Source organism: Mesoplodon mirus (genome assembly GCF_964341445.2).
Source record: "Mesoplodon mirus genome assembly, contig: SUPER_3_unloc_2, whole genome shotgun sequence".
Taxonomy (NCBI): domain Eukaryota; kingdom Metazoa; phylum Chordata; class Mammalia; order Artiodactyla; family Ziphiidae; genus Mesoplodon; species Mesoplodon mirus.
In genome coordinates this window covers 420,857-443,127 of record NW_028295808.1, presented here as the reverse complement: position 1 = coordinate 443,127, position 22,271 = coordinate 420,857, and the positions used below count along the sequence as shown (strand labels likewise).

General features: G+C 54.1%; 3 protein-coding genes across 3 annotated transcripts; all 3 read left to right on the top strand.

Annotated features, from left to right (window-relative positions):
- Positions 1 to 315: 315 nt before the first annotated feature.
- Positions 316 to 11,747, top strand: LOC309801688 (Golgi-associated RAB2 interactor protein 4-like; the record flags this gene model as incomplete). The annotated part of the gene is made up of 2 exons (XM_082646761.1): positions 316 to 1,133; positions 11,738 to 11,747. The coding sequence occupies 2 exons, from the start codon at positions 316 to 318 to the stop codon at positions 11,745 to 11,747; spliced, it is 828 nt and encodes a 275-aa protein (XP_082502887.1).
- LOC309801687 (Golgi-associated RAB2 interactor protein 4-like) lies at positions 11,744 to 14,146 on the top strand (the record flags this gene model as incomplete). Its single annotated transcript, XM_082646760.1, has 2 exons — positions 11,744 to 12,428; positions 14,139 to 14,146. The coding sequence occupies 2 exons, from the start codon at positions 11,744 to 11,746 to the stop codon at positions 14,144 to 14,146; spliced, it is 693 nt and encodes a 230-aa protein (XP_082502886.1).
- Positions 14,147 to 17,415: 3,269 nt separating this feature from the next.
- On the top strand, positions 17,416 to 18,400 carry LOC309801686 (Golgi-associated RAB2 interactor protein 4-like; the record flags this gene model as incomplete). Its single annotated transcript, XM_082646759.1, has 1 exon — positions 17,416 to 18,400. A coding segment is annotated over exon 1 (819 nt), but the record flags the coding sequence as incomplete, so codon positions are not given.
- Between the last annotated feature and the right edge of the window lie 3,871 nt (positions 18,401 to 22,271).

The following is a 22,271-nucleotide window of genomic DNA, read 5'->3' as shown; positions in this document are numbered from 1 at the left end:
AAACCCAGAAGCAGAAGTGAGGTGAGGCGGAGGGGGAGCCTACCGTACCTCTCGACACACTTGAAGAGATTCAGCCGGGGCTCCAGGCGCCCTACAGCGTCCCAACTGTGATCATCTGTGCCCCTACACACACCCCTGCCTCTGGGAGACCCGGAGGCAAACGTGGGGGCCTGTGGGGCGGGCTTGGAAGACCTGCCACAGGGCCGCGTGTGTGACGCAGGAGCATCACAGCTCGCTCTTCTGCCAGTGAGGCCGAGGGAGGGAAGGGCCAGGGAGCCGCCTTAACCGCGCTGTCTGTCGTGATCAAAGACAGCCATGAGTGGGGACTCTCTGCTCCCGTATCACACGGCCCGGAGCAGCACCTGGGTGGACCTGTTCAACACCACCACGGGGAAGCTGCAGCAGCAACTGCACAAGGGCGAATACGACCATTTCAAGTACGCGCCGATATTCGAGAGCGACTTCATCCAGGTCACGAAGAGGGGAGAAGCGATTGACGTGCACAACTGGGGCGGCCTGGTGACCATGGGCATCACATCCACCAGCCCCGTCCTCCCGCTCCCAGACATCATGCTGCTGGCCCAACGGGCCACCGGCTGTGAACAGCACGCCGAGCGCAGCCAGGCCACCAAGGGCAAGAGCCACAAGGCTGCAAAGACCTTAGAGCTCACCAGGCTCCTTCCCTTGGGGTTCGTGAGGATCTCCACTCACAATCGTGAGAAACAACAGCTGCGCGTGAAGCTTGCCACTGGCCGCTGCTTCTACCTGCAGCTGTGTCCCCCTCTGGACGCGCGGGAAGACCTCTTCGCCGAGTGGGAACAGCTGATTTACCTCCTGCGACCACCAGTGGACAGTGAAAGCAACACCTATGCCGTTCCCGTCTGGGACATGCCCTGCATGCCTGTGTTCGAGGAGGAACAGGACGGGAGGAGCCCGGCCGTGGAGGATTTCCAAGGAAAGGGGCATCAGGACCAGGTGAACGTCAGCAGCCTGCACACGTGCCCTGAGGTGGCCGGGGCCACGCCTGCAGCTTTTGCTGGGGGGCACGGAATCCAACTGGACTCCCACAAGCCCGATACCATGCCCGATGTGGCCACTGCGAAAGCAAAACCTACTACAGGGCTCGACAAAGCGTCAGCATCGCAGTCAACGATTAAGGTGGAGACAGCAGGGGTGGCAGGAGGCACCGCAGCGGGTGCTTTGAGCTCGGCAGTGATCAAGTCTCCTGCCGCTGAAGAGCGGAGCACGGCCATAGCAGCCACAGCCAGCGACGGGCCCGGAGGAAGCAAAACCAACAGAGCCACTGGGGACACTGCCACAACATCCCTGAGGAGCGGGAAAACGGCCTTGGCAGGTGCTGAGAACAATTCAGAGTATGCTTCCAGCACGTCCACCAGCCTCTCCCCAGGGGCCGGCATGACTGTGGTCGGAGCAGAACCTACCAGCAAGACTGTCAAAGCAAGAGCCGACAAGGACGATGAGGGGACCCTCGTCTCAAGCTTGCCACAGGAAGGCAAAGTGAGCGAACAGGATGGCAGCTCACAGAGAGTGTCCCAGGCCCGCAAGGGAAGAAGGGAGAGGAGGGAGCACTGGGGAGAGGACAGAGCTCTGACGAGCCCCAAGCTCTGCAGTTCCGTGGAAAGCCACCACAAGGCAGCGGGGAGCAAGACAATCCCCAAAGCAGCTGGCCCGTGCTCAGGCGGCCGCAGAGCCACTAGAGAGGACCAAAAGGCCAAAGGCCACGGCAGCCCGGGGGGCAGCGAGCAGGGCGCTGCTCCCAAAGGCATCAGCCGTGCTCCTATCACCAGTGAGTCCAAGACCTCGCACAAATCGGGCAGGAGCTTATCTCCAGCGCGTTCAGGTCCCACCACCAACATACTCAGCAGGATCAGCTCTTTCTTCAGGAATGTGAGAGCCAGACTTACAAAAAAGACAGTGGCCTCATCACGAAATAAACATGGGAGCATCCTGGCGGAGCCAGTGGAAGGGACCCGAGTGGAGGCCATGACAGAGACAGCAGAGAGTGGCCAGGGCCTGGAAATCACCGGTGTGACATCTGAGACCATGGAGCCAGTGACCGTTGAAGCCCATCAATAGGACCTAGAGCTGGGAGCTGCAAAGGGGACCAGGGCTCTGGGAAATACCCCTGGAGAGCCCATTTCAGCTTCCTTACTGCAATTTAAATAAAAAAACATACAGTCTGAGAACGCATGCAGTGTTTTGTCTGAATTTCTAGGTCCCGAAGCCCAGCCGTAGCCTCACAGTGGATTCTGTGATGTCAGCTGTGCCACAGTCTGAGACCCAGTGTCCAGGCAAGGGCAGCCCCGCCTCACACGCATGCTCAGCGCCAACAGCACTGCTCCATCTGGCTTCCACTCCTTTCTGGCTTTGCCCCCCAGGGCCATGGCTCAAAGTCAGACTATGGTCTGGGAAGCTCTCCTTCACTATCCCGCTATTCTTATTATTATTTTTTTTTTTTTGCGGTACGCGGGCCACTCACTGTTGTGGCCTCTCCCGTCACGGAGCACAGGCTCCGGACGCGCAGGCCCAGCGGCCATGGCTCACGGGCCCAGCCGCTCCGCGGCGTGTGGGATCTTCCAGTACCGGGGCACGAACTCATGTTCCCTGCATCCTCAGGTGGACTCTCAACCACTGCGCCAGCAGGGAATCCACCCCCTATTCTTTTAATAAACACTTATTCCCACTGAAGGTCTGTGAACAGAGCCAGAACAGGACTCATGTCCCCTCGGGCTATTCAGTGGACAGAAATAAGGGCGGCAGTATTAGCTAGCAATCAGAACAGCAAGCACTCTCATCTAGACTTAGCCGTTCCCTGCCCAGGTATATACCCTGGAGAAACACACATGGTCTAAGAAACAACTCTGAGAATGTTTAGAGCAAAAATAACTTAACAGCACAACACGGGCAACAGCCCAAATTTCCATCAGCAGAATTCATACAGCAGGATAGGATGAGATTGGCATATTCAATAGTGAAAAATAAATGAGCTACACACATTAGCATAGATCAACTTCTCATGGTTTTTAAAAACATCAAAAGAATGGGATACAGTTCCACTCATGGAACCATTCTGAAACAAGCTCAAACAACGGATTGCATAGGGTCCATGTTTAAAAAAACGGTAGCTAAACCTGAGGGAAGAGTAAACACAAAATGGAGGACAGTTTACTCTAGGGTGGAAAGGCTAGCTCAAGGAGGTTGACACAAGGCTGTTAGTGCTGCTGGGAATTGTTCTGTCTCTGAAGCAAGATGGTAGGTACACAGGTGTTGTAGTTTTCACATTTTACTAACTCTGAAATCAGGATGGTCCTACAATCACCGTGGCAGTTGTGATGAAGTTATTGGCCAATGCCTTTCTCTTTTAATCATTGTATTTATGCACAAAAATGATGTCAGAAAGGCTTGGCATCTTTAAAGGACATTTATTTAAGGTAAAGTACAAGAACACTTGTTTGGTTATTAGGAAAAGAAGGAACGATATGCCCATTTTACAGATGAGAACACTGAGGCTCAGAGAAGGTAACCTGCTGCAGTCGCACAATGGGATCTTTGCAGAACAGTGATCCACCAGCCCACTTCTCTATGCAAAGCCCTGTCTGTAGTATGCGAAGGAAGCAAGCAAACAAGCCTGAGCTAGGACCAGCACAAGAACCCGCGGCACCACCATCCTTACCATCATGTTCCAACACTACAGAGATGAGCATCAATTTTACTAGATTGAGGGGAGGGAGGGGTGGGGGCCGGGAGCCGGTTTTCGAACTTCAGTGAGCTCACAGCTCTTAGCTGGCCTTATCTCGAGAGCATCCAGTCCACCCTTGAGCTGTGTCTGGCTCCCAGGCTTCTACCTCTAGCCTCTGGCATGACCCGGGCTGCGGCCAGAAACAGGCTCCCACCAGGAATTCCAGCGTTCACTCCTGGAACGTCCAGCATCCAGTCCTCCTCCAGCCACTAATTCAACTTTTGAATGCCCTGCTCACAAGGGTTTCTCCACACCAAATCTGCAGGAACTTTTTTCTTCTGGGGCTCCAAAACCAAATCCTTAAACCTCACATGAGGGAGAGTATTTGTTCGGTCAGAGCATCCTTGTTGATTGGACCTCCAGTTTGTGACTTCCACAGACCTCATCACGGGAGGCTGGGGAGAGGTCTCTTCTGTTGGTGGACGGAATGGTGGGCACTTGGTGGGGAGCACTGATGAGAAAGGGAGCCAGCCCAAGACCTACACATATGCACTGTTTCCCCTGGCCAAACAAGGTTCCTGACCCCAGAATTAACCCAGAGTTTCCCAGAAGACTAGGAGCTGCACGGAGCCGCAATTAATGCTTTACTCTCCACCAGCTTTTCCTTGGACCCAAGGAGGAGAAATTACAAAAAGATCACATCACACTCCTTTGATCTGATGATTTCCACACAGGCAAGTGCAGGGAAACACTAGTCTGAAGGAAGAAAATGCATTAAAAACACGTGCACAGGGACTTCCCTGGTGGCGCAGTGGTTAAGGATCCGCCTGCCGATGCAGAGGACCCAGGTTCGAGCCCTGGTCCAGGAAGATCCCACATGCCACGGAGCAACTAAGCCCGTGCGCCACAACTACTGAGCCTGTGCTCTAGAGCCCGCGAGCCACAACTACCGAAGCCCGCACGCCTAGAGCCCGTGCTCCCCAACAAGAGAAGCCAAAAATAAATAATAAAATAAATTTATGGGGAAAACAACACGTGCATAGCCCTTAGCTGTTTATAAAGTTCTTGAATGTGTGTGCCCCCTTCCGATTCTCACGTCTTTCCACTTTGCGGATAAGCAAGCGGAAGTTCAGAGCATTTGAAGGACTTGCTCAAGGTTGCAGGTGATGGTGCAGAGAGGGAGCTACCTCGGTGCAACAACTTTCAGACAGTGTGCCACCCCGGTCCCGCACAGAGGTACACAGATGGTGGAGGAGACAGGACAGCACGAGTCATGATCACAACTCTGAGTGACAAATACAATGAGAGACGTGTGTTTGGGGACTGGATCTATTCAGAGGAGGTGGTCTGGGGCATGGGAAGGAGTTCTGCGTTACGGAAGGCTTCACAGGGGAACTGGCACTCAACATCGTCCACGTTTACCGAGATTTTATGAAAGGACAGAGTAAGGACCGCCACTGCCAACTCTGCCCTATTCGATACAATTAAACCATGAGCTTAAATGGTTCAAATTGATCCCATCGTCTTACATTGCTATAGATTTCATCCAGTAGCTGAATTTGGGGGAGGAAAAGAAAAAGGACCCACACAAAACTTTCCCACTTGAAGACATTTTTATTTTGGTAATGCACGTTAGTCCCTGGCAGGATGGGCCTGTCCTCCGTGGGGGCAATGGGGTGTTTGGGAGAGGATGGGGGCCCTGCCCTGAGGGGGCAGCTGGGGGATGAGGCAAAGGGCTCTGTGACAGTGATAGGTCACAAAGGGCTTTGTGACACTGATAGGTCACAAAGGGCATCAGAGGATAAATAGGCTGTGCCAGGGGGTTAGGCTGACAAAGTGGTTACTTCTCTCACTAGGACGGAAGTTCACCACAGCCTCTTGGGGAGATAAAAACCCAGAAGCAGAAGTGAGGTGAGGCGGAGGGGGAGCCTACCGTTCCTCTCGACACACTTGAAGAGATTCAGCCGGGGCTCCAGGCGCCCTACAGCGTCCCAACTGTGATCATCTGTGCCCCTACACACACCCCTGCCTCTGGGAGACCCGGAGGCAAACGTGGGGGCCTGTGGGGCGGGCTTGGAAGACCTGCCACAGGGCCGCGTGTGTGACGCAGGAGCATCACAGCTCGCTCTTCTGCCAGTGAGGCCGAGGGAGGGAAGGGCCAGGGAGCCGCCTTAACCGCGCTGCCTGTCGTGATCAAAGACAGCCATGAGTGGGGACTCTCTGCTCCCGTATCACACGGCCCGGAGCAGCACCTGGGTGGACCTGTTCAACACCACCACGGGGAAGCTGCAGCAGCAACTGCACAAGGGCGAATACGACCGTTTCAAGTACGCGCCGATATTCGAGAGCGACTTCATCCAGGTCACGAAGAGGGGAGAAGCGATTGACGTGCACAACTGGGGCGGCCTGGTGACCATGGGCATCACATCCACCAGCCCCGTCCTCCCGCTCCCAGACATCATGCTGATGGCCCAACGGGCCACCGGCTGTGAAAAGCACGCCGAGCGCAGCCAGGCCACCAAGGGCAAGAGCCACAAGGCTGCAAAGACCTTAGAGCTCACCAGGCTCCTTCCCTTGGAGTTCGTGAGGATCTCCACTCACAATCGTGAGAAACAACAGCTGCGCGTGAAGCTTGCCACTGGCCGCTGCTTCTACCTGCAGCTGTGTCCCCCTCTGGATGCACGGGAAGACCTCTTCGCCGAGTGGGAACAGCTGATTTACCTCCTGCGACCACCAGTGGACAGTGAAAGCAACACCTATGCCGTTCCCGTCTGGGACATGCCCTGCATGCCTGTGTTCGAGGAGGAGCAGGACGGGAGGAGCCCGGCCGTGGAGGATTTCCAAGGAAAGGGGCATCAGGACCAGGTGAACGTCAGCAGCCTGCACACGTGCCCTGAGGTGGCCGGGGCCACGCCTGCAGCTTTTGCTGGGGGGCACGGAATCCAACTGGACTCCCACAAGCCCGATACCATGCCCGATGTGGCCACTGCAAAAGCAAAACCTACTACAGGGCTCGACAAAGCGTCAGCATCGCAGTCAACGAGAAATGTGGAGACAGCAGGGGTGGCAGGAGGCACCGCAGCGGGTGCTTTGAGCACGGCAGTGATCAAGTCTCCTGCCGCTGAAGAGCGGAGCACGGCCATAGCAGCCACAGCCAGCGACGGGCCCAGAGGAAGCAAAACCAACAGAGCCACTGGGGACACTGCCACAACATCCCTGAGGAGCGGGAAAACGGCCTTGGCAGGTGCTGAGAACAATTCAGAGTATGCTTCCAGCACGTCCACCAGCCTCTCCCCAGGGGCCGGCATGACTGTGGTCGGAGCAGAACCTACCAGCAAGACTGTCAAAGCAAGAGCCGACAAGGACGATGAGGGGACCCTCGTCTCAAGCTTGCCACAGGAAGGCAAAGTGAGCGAACAGGATGGCAGCTCACAGAGAGTGTCCCAGGCCCGCAAGGGAAGAAGGGAGAGGAGGGAGCACTGGGGAGAGGACAGAGCTCTGACGAGCCCCAAGCTCTGCAGTTCCGTGGAAAGCCACCACAAGGCAGCGGGGAGCAAGACAATCCCCAAAGCAGCTGGCCCGTGCTCAGGCGGCCGCAGAGCCACTAGAGAGGACCAAAAGGCCAAAGGCCACGGCAGCCCGGGGGGCAGCGAGCAGGGCGCTGCTCCCAAAGGCATCAGCCGTGCTCCTATCACCAGTGAGTCCAAGACCTCGCACAAATCGGGCAGGAGCTTATCTCCAGCGCGTTCAGGTCCCACCACCAACATACTCAGCAGGATCAGCTCTTTCTTCAGGAATGTGAGAGCCAGACTTACAAAAAAGACAGTGGCCTCATCACGAAATAAACATGGGAGCATCCTGGCGGAGCCAGTGGAAGGGACCCGAGTGGAGGCCATGACAGAGACAGCAGAGAGTGGCCAGGGCCTGGAAATCACCGGTGTGACATCTGAGACCATGGAGCCAGTGACCGTTGAAGCCCATCAATAGGACCTAGAGCTGGGAGCTGCAAAGGGGACCAGGGCTCTGGGAAATACCCCTGGAGAGCCCATTTCAGCTTCCTTACTGCAATTTAAATAAAAAAACATACAGTCTGAGAACGCATGCAGTGTTTTGTCTGAATTTCTAGGTCCCGAAGCCCAGCCGTAGCCTCACAGTGGATTCTGTGATGTCAGCTGTGCCACAGTCTGAGACCCAGTGTCCAGGCAAGGGCAGCCCCGCCTCACACGCATGCTCAGCGCCAACAGCACTGCTCCATCTGGCTTCCACTCCTTTCTGGCTTTGCCCCCCAGGGCCATGGCTCAAAGTCAGACTATGGTCTGGGAAGCTCTCCTTCACTATCCCGCTATTCTTATTATTATTTTTTTTTTTTTGCGGTACGCGGGCCACTCACTGTTGTGGCCTCTCCCGTCACGGAGCACAGGCTCCGGACGCGCAGGCCCAGCGGCCATGGCTCACGGGCCCAGCCGCTCCGCGGCGTGTGGGATCTTCCAGTACCGGGGCACGAACTCATGTTCCCTGCATCCTCAGGTGGACTCTCAACCACTGCGCCAGCAGGGAATCCACCCCCTATTCTTTTAATAAACACTTATTCCCACTGAAGGTCTGTGAACAGAGCCAGAACAGGACTCATGTCCCCTCGGGCTATTCAGTGGACAGAAATAAGGGCGGCAGTATTAGCTAGCAATCAGAACAGCAAGCACTCTCATCTAGACTTAGCCGTTCCCTGCCCAGGTATATACCCTGGAGAAACACACATGGTCTAAGAAACAACTCTGAGAATGTTTAGAGCAAAAATAACTTAACAGCACAACACGGGCAACAGCCCAAATTTCCATCAGCAGAATTCATACAGCAGGATAGGATGAGATTGGCATATTCAATAGTGAAAAATAAATGAGCTACACACATTAGCATAGATCAACTTCTCATGGTTTTTAAAAACATCAAAAGAATGGGATACAGTTCCACTCATGGAACCATTCTGAAACAAGCTCAAACAACGGATTGCATAGGGTCCATGTTTAAAAAAACGGTAGCTAAACCTGAGGGAAGAGTCAACACAAAATGGAGGACAGTTTTCTCTAGGGTGGAAAGGCTAGCTCAAGGAGGTTGACACAAGGCTGTTAGTGCTGCTGGGAATTGTTCTGTCTCTGAAGCAAGATGGTAGGTACACAGGTGTTGTAGTTTTCACATTTTACTAACTCTGAAATCAGGATGGTCCTACAATCACCGTGGCAGTTGTGATGAAGTTATTGGCCAATGCCTTTCTCTTTTAATCATTGTATTTATGCACAAAAATGATGTCAGAAAGGCTTGGCATCTTTAAAGGACATTTATTTAAGGTAAAGTACAAGAACACTTGTTTGGTTATTAGGAAAAGAAGGAACGATATGCCTGTTTTACAGATGAGAACACTGAGGCTCAGAGAAGGTAACCTGCTGCAGTCGCACAATGGGATCTTTGCAGAACAGTGATCCACCAGCCCACTTCTCTATGCAAAGCCCTGTCTGTAGTATGCGAAGGAAGCAAGCAAACAAGCCTGAGCTAGGACCAGCACAAGAACCCGCGGCACCACCATCCTTACCATCATGTTCCAACACTACAGAGATGAGCATCAATTTTACTAGATTGAGGGGAGGGAGGGGTGGGGGCCGGGAGCCGGTTTTCGAACTTCAGTGAGCTCACAGCTCTTAGCTGGCCTTATCTCGAGAGCATCCAGTCCACCCTTGAGCTGTGTCTGGCTCCCAGGCTTCTACCTCTAGCCTCTGGCATGACCCGGGCTGCGGCCAGAAACAGGCTCCCACCAGGAATTCCAGCGTTCACTCCTGGAACGTCCAGCATCCAGTCCTCCTCCAGCCACTAATTCAACTTTTGAATGCCCTGCTCACAAGGGTTTCTCCACACCAAATCTGCAGGAACTTTTTTCTTCTGGGGCTCCAAAACCAAATCCTTAAACCTCACATGAGGGAGAGTATTTGTTCGGTCAGAGCATCCTTGTTGATTGGACCTCCAGTTTGTGACTTCCACAGACCTCATCACGGGAGGCTGGGGAGAGGTCTCTTCTGTTGGTGGACGGAATGGTGGGCACTTGGTGGGGAGCACTGATGAGAAAGTGAGCCAGCCCAAGACCTACACATATGCACTGTTTCCCCTGGCCAAACAAGGTTCCTGACCCCAGAATTAACCCAGAGTTTCCCAGAAGACTAGGAGCTGCAGGGAGCCGCAATTAATGCTTTACTCTCCACCAGCTTTTCCTTGGACCCAAGGAGGAGAAATTACAAAAAGATCACATCACACTCCTTTGATCTGATGATTTCCACACAGGCAAGTGCAGGGAAACACTAGTCTGAAGGAAGAAAATGCATTAAAAACACGTGCACAGGGACTTCCCTGGTGGCGCAGTGGTTAAGGATCCGCCTGCCGACGCAGGGGACCCAGGTTCGAGCCCTGGTCCAGGAAGATCCCACATGCCACGGAGCAACTAAGCCCGTGCGCCACAACTACTGAGCCTGTGCTCTAGAGCCCGCGAGCCACAACTACCGAAGCCCGCACGCCTAGAGCCCGTGCTCCCCAACAAGAGAAGCCAACAATAAATAATAAAATAAATTTACGGGAAAAACAACACGTGCATAGCCCTTAGCTGTTTATAAAGTTCTTGAATGTGTGTGCCCCCTTCCGATTCTCACGTCTTTCCACTTTGCGGATAAGCAAGCGGAAGTTCAGAGCATTTGAAGGACTTGCTCAAGGTGGCAGGTGATGGTGCAGAGAGGGAGCTACCTCGGTGCAACAACTTTCAGACAGTGTGCCACCCCGGTCCCGCACAGAGGTACACAGATGGTGAAGGAGACAGGACAGCACGAGTCATGATCACAACTCTGAGTGACAAATACAATGAGAGACGTGTGTTTGGGGACTGGATCTATTCAGAGGAGGGGGTCTGGGGCATGGGAAGGAGTTCTGGGTTAGGGAAGGCTAACGCAGAACTGGGTTAGCACTGCTATGGCCGTGCTCCGCTCTTCAGCGGCAGGAGACTTGATCACTGCCGTGCTCAAAGCACCCGCTGCGGTGCCTACTGCCACCCCTGCTGTCTCCACCTTAATCGTTGACTGCGATGCTGACGCTTTGTCGAGCCCTGTAGTAGGTTTTGCTTTCGCAGTGGCCACATCGGGCATGGTATCAGGCTTGTGGGAGTCCAGTTGGATTCCGTGCCCCCCAGCAAAAGCTGCAGGCGTGCTGGCACTCACCATCGTCCACGTTTACTGAGATTTTATGAAAGGACAGAGTAAGGACCGCCACTGCCAACTCTGCCCTATTCGATACAATTAAACCATGAGCTTAAATGGTTCAAATTGATCCCATCATCTTACATTGCTATAGATTTCATCCAGTAGCTGAATTTGGGGGAGGAAAAGAAAAAGGACCCACACAAAACTTTCCCACTTGAAGACATTTTTATTTTGGTAACGCACCTGAGTCCCTGGCAGGATGGGCCTATCCTCCGTGGGGGCAATGGGGTGTTTGGGAGAGGATGGGGGCCCTGCCCTGAGGGGGCAGCTGGGGGATGAGGCAAAGGGCTCTGTGACAGTGATAGGTCACAAAGGGCTTTGTGACACTGATAGGTCACAAAGGGCATCAGAGGATAAATAGGCTGTGCCAGGGGTTTAGGCTGACAAAGTGGTTACTTCTCTCACTAGGACGGAAGTTCACCACAGCCTCTTGGGGAGATAAAAACCCAGAAGCAGAAGTGAGGTGAGGCGGAGGGGGAGCCTACCGTACCTCTCGACACACTTGAAGAGATTCAGCCTGGGCTCCAGGCGCCCTACAGCGTCACAACTGTGATTATCTGTGCCCCTACACACACCCCTGCCTCTGGGAGACCCGGAGGCAAACGTGGGGGCCTGTGGGGCGGGCTTGGAAGACCTGCCACAGGGCCGCGTGTGTGACGCAGGAGCATCGCAGCTCGCTCTTCTGCCAGTGAGGCCGAGGGAGGGAAGGGCCAGGGAGCCGCCTTAACCGCGCTGCCTGTCGTGATCAAAGACAGCCATGAGTGGGTACTCTCTGCTCCCGTATCACACGGCCCGGAGCAGCACCTGGGTGGACCTGTTCAACACCACCACGGGGAAGCTGCAGCAGCAACTGCACAAGGGCGAATACGACCATTTCAAGTACGCGCCGATATTCGAGAGCGACTTCATCCAGGTCACGAAGAGGGGAGAAGCGATTGACGTGCACAACTGGGGCGGCCTGGTGACCATGGGCATCACATCCACCAGCCCCGTCCTCCCGCTCCCAGACATCATGCTGCTGGCCCAACGGGCCACCGGCTGTGAACAGCACGCCGAGCGCAGCCAGGCCACCAAGGGCAAGAGCCACAAGGCTGCAAAGACCTTAGAGCTCACCAGGCTCCTTCCCTTGGAGTTCGTGAGGATCTCCACTCACAATCGTGAGAAACAACAGCTGCGCGTGAAGCTTGCCACTGGCCGCTGCTTCTACCTGCAGCTGTGTCCCCCTCTGGATGCACGGGAAGACCTCTTCGCCGAGTGGGAACAGCTGATTTACCTCCTGCGACCACCAGTGGACAGTGAAAGCAACACCTATGCCGTTCCCGTCTGGGACATGCCCTGCATGCCTGTGTTCGAGGAGGAGCAGGACGGGAGGAGCCCGGCCGTGGAGGATTTCCAAGGAAAGGGGCATCAGGACCAGGTGAACGTCAGCAGCCTGCACACGTGCCCTGAGGTGGCCGGGGCCACGCCTGCAGCTTTTGCTGGGGGGCACGGAATCCAACTGGACTCCCACAAGCCCGATACCATGCCCGATGTGGCCACTGCGAAAGCAAAACCTACTACAGGGCTCGACAAAGCGTCAGCATCGCAGTCAACGATTAAGGTGGAGACAGCAGGGGTGGCAGGAGGCACCGCAGCGGGTGCTTTGAGCACGGCAGTGATCAAGTCTCCTGCCGCTGAAGAGCGGAGCACGGCCATAGCAGCCACAGCCAGCGACGGGCCCGGAGGAAGCAAAACCAACAGAGCCACTGGGGACACTGCCACAACATCCCTGAGGAGCGGGAAAACGGCCTTGGCAGGTGCTGAGAACAATTCAGAGTATGCTTCCAGCACGTCCACCAGCCTCTCCCCAGGGGCCGGCATGACTGTGGTCGGAGCAGAACCTACCAGCAAGACTGTCAAAGCAAGAGCCGACAAGGACGATGAGGGCACCCTCGTCTCAAGCTTGCCACAGGAAGGCAAAGTGAGCGAACAGGATGGCAGCTCACAGAGAGTGTCCCAGGCCCGCAAGGGAAGAAGGGAGAGGAGGGAGCACTGGGGAGAGGACAGAGCTCTGACGAGCCCCAAGCTCTGCAGTTCCGTGGAAAGCCACCACAAGGCAGCGGGGAGCAAGACAATCCCCAAAGCAGCTGGCCCGTGCTCAGGCGGCCACAGAGCCACTAGAGAGGACCAAAAGGCCAAAGGCCACGGCAGCCCGGGGGGCAGCGAGCAGGGCGCTGCTCCCAAAGGCATCAGCCGTGCTCCTATCACCAGTGAGTCCAAGACCTCGCACAAATCGGGCAGGAGCTTATCTCCAGCGCGTTCAGGTCCCACCACCAACATACTCAGCAGGATCAGCTCTTTCTTCAGGAATGTGAGAGCCAGACTTACAAAAAAGACAGTGGCCTCATCACGAAATAAACATGGGAGCATCCTGGCGGAGCCAGTGGAAGGGACCCGAGTGGAGGCCATGACAGAGACAGCAGAGAGTGGCCAGGGCCTGGAAATCACCGGTGTGACATCTGAGACCATGGAGCCAGTGACCGTTGAAGCCCATCAATAGGACCTAGAGCTGGGAGCTGCAAAGGGGACCAGGGCTCTGGGAAATACCCCTGGAGAGCCCATTTCAGCTTCCTTACTGCAATTTAAATAAAAAAACATACAGTCTGAGAACGCATGCAGTGTTTTGTCTGAATTTCTAGGTCCCGAAGCCCAGCCGTAGCCTCACAGTGGATTCTGTGATGTCAGCTGTGCCACAGTCTGAGACCCAGTGTCCAGGCAAGGGCAGCCCCGCCTCACACGCATGCTCAGCGCCAACAGCACTGCTCCATCTGGCTTCCACTCCTTTCTGGCTTTGCCCCCCAGGGCCATGGCTCAAAGTCAGACTATGGTCTGGGAAGCTCTCCTTCACTATCCCGCTATTCATATTTATTTATTTTTTTTTTTGCGGTACGCGGGCCACTCACTGTTGTGGCCTCTCCCGTCACGGAGCACAGGCTCCGGACGCGCAGGCCCAGCGGCCATGGCTCACGGGCCCAGCCGCTCCGCGGCGTGTGGGATCTTCCAGTACCGGGGCACGAACTCATGTTCCCTGCATCCTCAGGTGGACTCTCAACCACTGCGCCAGCAGGGAATCCACCCCCTATTCTTTTAATAAACACTTATTCCCACTGAAGGTCTGTGAACAGAGCCAGAACAGGACTCATGTCCCCTCGGGCTATTCAGTGGACAGAAATAAGGGCGGCAGTATTAGCTAGCAATCAGAACAGCAAGCACTCTCATCTAGACTTAGCCGTTCCCTGCCCAGGTATATACCCTGGAGAAACACACATGGTCTAAGAAACAACTCTGAGAATGTTTAGAGCAAAAATAACTTAACAGCACAACACGGGCAACAGCCCAAATTTCCATCAGCAGAATTCATACAGCAGGATAGGATGAGATTGGCATATTCAATAGTGAAAAATAAATGAGCTACACACATTAGCATAGATCAACTTCTCATGGTTTTTAAAAACATCAAAAGAATGGGATACAGTTCCACTCATGGAACCATTCTGAAACAAGCTCAAACAACGGATTGCATAGGGTCCATGTTTAAAAAAACGGTAGCTAAACCTGAGGGAAGAGTAAACACAAAATGGAGGACAGTTTACTCTAGGGTGGAAAGGCTAGCTCAAGGAGGTTGACACAAGGCTGTTAGTGCTGCTGGGAATTGTTCTGTCTCGGAAGCAAGATGGTAGGTACACAGGTGTTGTAGTTTTCACATTTTACTAACTCTGAAATCAGGATGGTCCTACAATCACCGTGGCAGTTGTGATGAAGTTATTGGCCAATGCCTTTCTCTTTTAATCATTGTATTTATGCACAAAAATGATGTCAGAAAGGCTTGGCATCTTTAAAGGACATTTATTTAAGGTAAAGTACAAGAACACTTGTTTGGTTATTAGGAAAAGAAGGAACGATATGCCCATTTTACAGATGAGAACACTGAGGCTCAGAGAAGGTAACCTGCTGCAGTCGCACAATGGGATCTTTGCAGAACAGTGATCCACCAGCCCACTTCTCTATGCAAAGCCCTGTCTGTAGTATGCGAAGGAAGCAAGCAAACAAGCCTGAGCTAGGACCAGCACAAGAACCCGCGGCACCACCATCCTTACCATCATGTTCCAACACTACAGAGATGAGCATCAATTTTACTAGATTGAGGGGAGGGAGGGGTGGGGGCCGGGAGCCGGTTTTCGAACTTCAGTGAGCTCACAGCTCTTAGCTGGCCTTATCTCGAGAGCATCCAGTCCACCCTTGAGCTGTGTCTGGCTCCCAGGCTTCTACCTCTAGCCTCTGGCATGACCCGGGCTGCGGCCAGAAACAGGCTCCCACCAGGAATTCCAGCGTTCACTCCTGGAACGTCCAGCATCCAGTCCTCCTCCAGCCACTAATTCAACTTTTGAATGCCCTGCTCACAAGGGTTTCTCCACACCAAATCTGCAGGAACTTTTTTCTTCTGGGGCTCCAAAACCAAATCCTTAAACCTCACATGAGGGAGAGTATTTGTTCGGTCAGAGCATCCTTGTTGATTGGACCTCCAGTTTGTGACTTCCACAGACCTCATCACGGGAGGCTGGGGAGAGGTCTCTTCTGTTGGTGGACGGAATGGTGGGCACATGGTGGGGAGCACTGATGAGAAAGGGAGCCAGCCCAAGACCTACACATATGCACTGTTTCCCCTGGCCAAACAAGGTTCCTGACCCCAGAATTAACCCAGAGTTTCCCAGAAGACTAGGAGCTGCACGGAGCCGCAATTAATGCTTTACTCTCCACCAGCTTTTCCTTGGACCCAAGGAGGAGAAATTACAAAAAGATCACATCACAGTCCTTTGATCTGATGATTTCCACACAGGCAAGTGCAGGGAAACACTAGTCTGAAGGAAGAAAATGCATTAAAAACACGTGCACAGGGACTTCCCTGGTGGCGCAGTGGTTAAGGATCCGCCTGCCGACGCAGGGGACCCAGGTTCGAGCCCTGGTCCAGGAAGATCCCACATGCCACGGAGCAACTAAGCCCGTGCGCCACAACTACTGAGCCTGTGCTCTAGAGCCCGCGAGCCACAACTACCGAAGCCCGCACGCCTAGAGCCCGTGCTCCCCAACAAGAGAAGCCAACAATAAATAATAAAATAAATTTACGGGAAAAACAACACGTGCATAGCCCTTAGCTGTTTATAAAGTTCTTGAATGTGTGTGCCCCCTTCCGATTCTCACGTCTTTCCACTTTGCGGATAAGCAAGCGGAAGTTCAGAGCATTTGAAGGACTTGCTCAAGGTGGCAGGTGATGGTGCAGAGAGGGAGCTACCTCGGTGCAACAACTTTCAGACAGTGTGCCACCCCGGTCCCGCACAGAGGTACACAGATGGTGAAGGAGACAGGACAGCACGAGTCATGATCACAACTCTGAGTGACAAATACAATGAGAGACGTGTGTTTGGGGACTGGATCTATTCAGAGGAGGGGGTCTGGGGCATGGGAAGGAGTTCTGGGTTAGGGAAGGCTAACGCAGAACTGGGTTAGCACTGCTATGGCCGTGCTCCGCTCTTCAGCGGCAGGAGACTTGATCACTGCCGTGCTCAAAGCACCCGCTGCGGTGCCTACTGCCACCCCTGCTGTCTCCACCTTAATCGTTGACTGCGATGCTGACGCTTTGTCGAGCCCTGTAGTAGGTTTTGCTTTCGCAGTGGCCACATCGGGCATGGTATCAGGCTTGTGGGAGTCCAGTTGGATTCCGTGCCCCCCAGCAAAAGCTGCAGGCGTGCTGGCACTCACCATCGTCCACGTTTACTGAGATTTTATGAAAGGACAGAGTAAGGACCGCCACTGCCAACTCTGCCCTATTCGATACAATTAAACCATGAGCTTAAATGGTTCAAATTGATCCCATCATCTTACATTGCTATAGATTTCATCCAGTAGCTGAATTTGGGGGAGGAAAAGAAAAAGGACCCACACAAAACTTTCCCACTTGAAGACATTTTTATTTTGGTAACGCACCTGAGTCCCTGGCAGGATGGGCCTATCCTCCGTGGGGGCAATGGGGTGTTTGGGAGAGGATGGGGGCCCTGCCCTGAGGGGGCAGCTGGGGGATGAGGCAAAGGGCTCTGTGACAGTGATAGGTCACAAAGGGCTTTGTGACACTGATAGGTCACAAAGGGCATCAGAGGATAAATAGGCTGTGCCAGGGGGTTAGGCTGACAAAGTGGTTACTTCTCTCACTAGGACGGAAGTTCACCACAGCCTCTTGGGGAGATAAAAACCCAGAAGCAGAAGTGAGGTGAGGCGGAGGGGGAGCCTACCGTACCTCTCGACACACTTGAAGAGATTCAGCCTGGGCTCCAGGCGCCCTACAGCGTCACAACTGTGATTATCTGTGCCCCTACACACACCCCTGCCTCTGGGAGACCCGGAGGCAAACGTGGGGGCCTGTGGGGCGGGCTTGGAAGACCTGCCACAGGGCCGCGTGTGTGACGCAGGAGCATCGCAGCTCGCTCTTCTGCCAGTGAGGCCGAGGGAGGGAAGGGCCAGGGAGCCGCCTTAACCGCGCTGCCTGTCGTGATCAAAGACAGCCATGAGTGGGGACTCTCTGCTCCCGTATCACACGGCCCGGAGCAGCACCTGGGTGGACCTGTTCAACACCACCACGGGGAAGCTGCAGCAGCAACTGCACAAGGGCGAATACGACCATTTCAAGTACGCGCCGATATTCGAGAGCGACTTCATCCAGGTCACGAAGAGGGGAGAAGCGATTGACGTGCACAACTGGGGCGGCCTGGTGACCATGGGCATCACATCCACCAGCCCCGTCCTCCCGCTCCCAGACATCATGCTGCTGGCCCAACGGGCCACCGGCTGTGAAAAGCACGCCGAGCGCAGCCAGGCCACCAAGGGCAAGAGCCACAAGGCTGCAAAGACCTTAGAGCTCACCAGGCTCCTTCCCTTGGAGTTCGTGAGGATCTCCACTCACAATCGTGAGAAACAACAGCTGCGCGTGAAGCTTGCCACTGGCCGCTGCTTCTACCTGCAGCTGTGTCCCCCTCTGGATGCACGGGAAGAACTCTTCGCCGAGTGGGAACAGCTGATTTACCTCCTGCGACCACCAGTGGACAGTGAAAGCAACACCTATGCCGTTCCCGTCTGGGACATGCCCTGCATGCCTGTGTTCGAGGAGGAGCAGGACGGGAGGAGCCCGGCCGTGGAGGATTTCCAAGGAAAGGGGCATCAGGACCAGGTGAACGTCAGCAGCCTGCACACGTGCCCTGAGGTGGCCGGGGCCACGCCTGCAGCTTTTGCTGGGGGGCACGGAATCCAACTGGACTCCCACAAGCCCGATACCATGCCCGATGTGGCCACTGCGAAAGCAAAACCTACTACAGGGCTCGACAAAGCGTCAGCATCGCAGTCAACGATTAAGGTGGAGACAGCAGGGGTGGCAGGAGGCACCGCAGCGGGTGCTTTGAGCACGGCAGTGATCAAGTCTCCTGCCGCTGAAGAGCGGAGCACGGCCATAGCAGCCACAGCCAGCGACGGGCCCGGAGGAAGCAAAACCAACAGAGCCACTGGGGACACTGCCACAACATCCCTGAGGAGCGGGAAAACGGCCTTGGCAGGTGCTGAGAACAATTCAGAGTATGCTTCCAGCACGTCCACCAGCCTCTCCCCAGGGGCCGGCATGACTGTGGTCGGAGCAGAACCTACCAGCAAGACTGTCAAAGCAAGAGCCGACAAGGACGATGAGGGCACCCTCGTCTCAAGCTTGCCACAGGAAGGCAAAGTGAGCGAACAGGATGGCAGCTCACAGAGAGTGTCCCAGGCCCGCAAGGGAAGAAGGGAGAGGAGGGAGCACTGGGGAGAGGACAGAGCTCTGACGAGCCCCAAGCTCTGCAGTTCCGTGGAAAGCCACCACAAGGCAGCGGGGAGCAAGACAATCCCCAAAGCAGCTGGCCCGTGCTCAGGCGGCCACAGAGCCACTAGAGAGGACCAAAAGGCCAAAGGCCACGGCAGCCCGGGGGGCAGCGAGCAGGGCGCTGCTCCCAAAGGCATCAGCCGTGCTCCTATCACCAGTGAGTCCAAGACCTCGCACAAATCGGGCAGGAGCTTATCTCCAGCGCGTTCAGGTCCCACCACCAACATACTCAGCAGGATCAGCTCTTTCTTCAGGAATGTGAGAGCCAGACTTACAAAAAAGACAGTGGCCTCATCACGAAATAAACATGGGAGCATCCTGGCGGAGCCAGTGGAAGGGACCCGAGTGGAGGCCATGACAGAGACAGCAGAGAGTGGCCAGGGCCTGGAAATCACCGGTGTGACATCTGAGACCATGGAGCCAGTGACCGTTGAAGCCCATCAATAGGACCTAGAGCTGGGAGCTGCAAAGGGGACCAGGGCTCTGGGAAATACCCCTGGAGAGCCCATTTCAGCTTCCTTACTGCAATTTAAATAAAAAAAAACATACAGTCTGAGAACGCATGCAGTGTTTTGTCTGAATTTCTAGGTCCCGAAGCCCAGCCGTAGCCTCACAGTGGATTCTGTGATGTCAGCTGTGCCACAGTCTGAGACCCAGTGTCCAGGCAAGGGCAGCCCCGCCTCACACGCATGCTCAGCGCCAACAGCACTGCTCCATCTGGCTTCCACTCCTTTCTGGCTTTGCCCCCCAGGGCCATGGCTCAAAGTCAGACTATGGTCTGGGAAGCTCTCCTTCACTATCCCGCTATTCATATTTATTTATTTTTTTTTTTGCGGTACGCGGGCCACTCACTGTTGTGGCCTCTCCCGTCATGGAGCACAGGCTCCGGACGCGCAGGCCCAGCGGCCATGGCTCACGGGCCCAGCCGCTCCGCGGCGTGTGGGATCTTCCAGTACCGGGGCACGAACTCATGTTCCCTGCATCCTCAGGTGGACTCTCAACCACTGCGCCAGCAGGGAATCCACCCCCTATTCTTTTAATAAACACTTATTCCCACTGAAGGTCTGTGAACAGAGCCAGAACAGGACTCATGTCCCCTCGGGCTATTCAGTGGACAGAAATAAGGGCGGCAGTATTAGCTAGCAATCAGAACAGCAAGCACTCTCATCTAGACTTAGCCGTTCCCTGCCCAGGTATATACCCTGGAGAAACACACATGGTCTAAGAAACAACTCTGAGAATGTTTAGAGCAAAAATAACTTAACAGCACAACACGGGCAACAGCCCAAATTTCCATCAGCAGAATTCATACAGCAGGATAGGATGAGATTGGCATATTCAATAGTGAAAAATAAATGAGCTACACACATTAGCATAGATCAACTTCTCATGGTTTTTAAAAACATCAAAAGAATGGGATACAGTTCCACTCATGGAACCATTCTGAAACAAGCTCAAACAACGGATTGCATAGGGTCCATGTTTAAAAAGACGGTAGCTAAACCTGAGGGAAGAGTAAACACAAAATGGAGGACAGTTTTCTCTAGGGTGGAAAGGCTAGCTCAAGGAGGTTGACACAAGGCTGTTAGTGCTGCTGGGAATTGTTCTGTCTCTGAAGCAAGATGGTAGGTACACAGGTGTTGTAGTTTTCACATTTTACTAACTCTGAAATCAGGATGGTCCTACAATCACCGTGGCAGTTGTGATGAAGTTATTGGCCAATGCCTTTCTCTTTTAATCACTTGTATTTATGCACAAAAATGATGTCAGAAAGGCTTGGCATCTTTAAAGGACATTTATTTAAGGTAAAGTACAAGAACACTTGTTTGGTTATTAGGAAAAGAAGGAACGATATGCCCATTTTACAGATGAGAACACTGAGGCTCAGAGAAGGTAACCTGCTGCAGTCGCACAATGGGATCTTTGCAGAACAGTGATCCACCAGCCCACTTCTCTATGCAAAGCCCTGTCTGTAGTATGCGAAGGAAGCAAGCAAACAAGCCTGAGCTAGGACCAGCACAAGAACCCGCGGCACCACCATCCTTACCATCATGTTCCAACACTACAGAGATGAGCATCAATTTTACTAGATTGAGGGGAGGGAGGGGTGGGGGCCGGGAGCCGGTTTTCGAACTTCAGTGAGCTCACAGCTCTTAGCTGGCCTTATCTCGAGAGCATCCAGTCCACCCTTGAGCTGTGTCTGGCTCCCAGGCTTCTACCTCTAGCCTGTGGCATGACCCGGGCTGCGGCCAGAAACAGGCTCCCACCTGGAATTCCAGCGTTCACTCCTGGAACGTCCAGCATCCAGTCCTCCTCCAGCCACTAATTCAACTTTTGAATGCCCTGCTCACAAGGGTTTCTCCACACCAAATCTGCAGGAACTTTTTTCTTCTGGGGCTCCAAAACCAAATCCTTAAACCTCACATGAGGGAGAGTATTTGTTCGGTCAGAGCATCCTTGTTGATTGGACCTCCAGTTTGTGACTTCCACAGACCTCATCACGGGAGGCTGGGGAGAGGTCTCTTCTGTTGGTGGACGGAATGGTGGGCACTTGGTGGGGAGCACTGATGAGAAAGGGAGCCAGCCCAAGACCTACACATATGCACTGTTTCCCCTGGCCAAACAAGGTTCCTGACCCCAGAATTAACCCAGAGTTTCCCAGAAGACTAGGAGCTGCAGGGAGCCGCAATTAATGCTTTACTCTCCACCAGCTTTTCCTTGGACCCAAGGAGGAGAAATTACAAAAAGATCACATCACACTCCTTTGATCTGATGATTTCCACACAGGCAAGTGCAGGGAAACACTAGTCTGAAGGAAGAAAATGCATTAAAAACACGTGCACAGGGACTTCCCTGGTGGCGCAGTGGTTAAGGATCCGCCTGCCGACGCAGGGGACCCAGGTTCGAGCCCTGGTCCAGGAAGATCCCACATGCCACGGAGCAACTAAGCCCGTGCGCCACAACTACTGAGCCTGTGCTCTAGAGCCCGCGAGCCACAACTACCGAAGCCCGCACGCCTAGAGCCCGTGCTCCCCAACAAGAGAAGCCAACAATAAAAAATAAAATAAATTTACGGGAAAAACAACACGTGCATAGCCCTTAGCTGTTTATAAAGTTCTTGAATGTGTGTGCCCCCTTCCGATTCTCACGTCTTTCCACTTTGCGGATAAGCAAGCGGAAGTTCAGAGCATTTGAAGGACTTGCTCAAGGTGGCAGGTGATGGTGCAGAGAGGGAGCTACCTCGGTGCAACAACTTTCAGACAGTGTGCCACCCCGGTCCCGCACAGAGGTACACAGATGGTGGAGGAGACAGGACAGCACGAGTCATGATCACAACTCTGAGTGACAAATACAA